The sequence below is a fragment of the Arachis ipaensis genome, chromosome B03 (assembly GCF_000816755.2).
Source record: "Arachis ipaensis cultivar K30076 chromosome B03, Araip1.1, whole genome shotgun sequence".
NCBI classification, from domain to species: Eukaryota; Viridiplantae; Streptophyta; class Magnoliopsida; order Fabales; family Fabaceae; genus Arachis; species Arachis ipaensis.
The window spans coordinates 1,382,949-1,384,206 of record NC_029787.2 but is presented as its reverse complement, the minus strand read 5'-3'; the positions used below and the strand labels follow the sequence as shown (position 1 = coordinate 1,384,206).

Genomic DNA, 1,258 nt, shown 5'->3' with positions numbered 1-1,258 from the left:
ACATAGTTCTCTGGTCCTCTCTCTCTCTCTCACTTATGTTGGTTAAAAATAAGATAGTTTGTCAAGCTATCTAATTTCACGTTTTGTCTTTGATCATCAGGTATGTATTTGGAGTCACACATGTTCCTCGTTTAGAAGATTGGCCTGTTATGCCAGTGGAGCGCATTGGTTTTATGCTCATGGTAATTATCTCATTGTCAATTCGGCATAGTTATTATTTATCTGGGGACAATGCTTGATATAGAAAGAGTTTTCCATCATATAAATATTGTTAATGTTATCTATACTTCTACTCTATACTATATATAATGAGAATATGAAACGGGTTGATGTACAACTTTCTTTTCTAAAATACCTTTCATTATATATAACTTTTTAATGTTTTTTGTTATTTCAACCTAAGACCTCTTAGTAAAGTTATATAAACAACTTGTTATCTCAACTAACTCGGTTTTATTATTTTTTACATATATTTATTGAATAAAAGAGTAAATCATCTATATCTATACTATATATAATGGGAATATAAAAGGGGTTGGTGAACAATTTTCTTTCTTAAAATACCATTCATTATATATAATTTATAATTTTTTTCGTCAACCTAAGACTTCTTAGCTAAGTTATAAACAACTTGTTATCTCAACTAACTCCATTTTTATTACTTTTACATATATTTATTGAATAAAAGAGTGAATCAGTAGGCACCCTAGTGTTTATTAATACACTTGAGTATTTAATGTCCTTTTTTGTTTTGTGTGCAGCCTCATGGATTCTTCAATTGTTCACCAGCAGTGGATGTGCCTCCAAGTCCCTGTGAATTGGATTCTAAAGATAATGACATCAAGGATAGTAGTGGTGCTACCAAGCCAATTCAGAGTGGCTTAGCTTCAAAGTTGTGATGAAAGTTATGCCTCTTTGTGCTGCTGAAAATAGAGAAACACAAGGTGTTGTAATTTTGCCATATACTGAAACCTTGAAACTTCAGGTTGAGCAGATTATATATATTTGAACTTAGAACAGTATTAAAAGCTATGTGGGTTGAAAATGAAAGTAGATATTTGAAGTTCTAATTTGGTTGAAAAAACAAATGATACCTTTGAATCTAAAATAAATTTCATGTTTTTAAGGCTGTATAGATAAGATGCTCAAATCTATGCCTCTGCTGAGATTCGAACTGGGAAAAATTGGGAAATTTGATTAAGATTCCAAAATTTAGGTTCTAATTTTTTTTTTTTTTTTTTTTTTTTTTGGACTTGCG

The 1,258-nt window shown here is 30.2% G+C and overlaps 1 protein-coding gene across 1 annotated transcript in view; it reads left to right on the top strand.

Moving 5' to 3' along the window:
• Nucleotides 1-1,133, top strand: part of LOC107629396 (copper methylamine oxidase) — a gene marked incomplete in the record, with an annotated part of 5,978 nt that extends 4,845 nt beyond the window's left edge. The window contains 2 exon segments of the mRNA XM_021117685.1: nucleotides 101-182; nucleotides 762-1,133. Coding sequence (XP_020973344.1) covers nucleotides 101-182; nucleotides 762-899 — 220 coding nt within the window.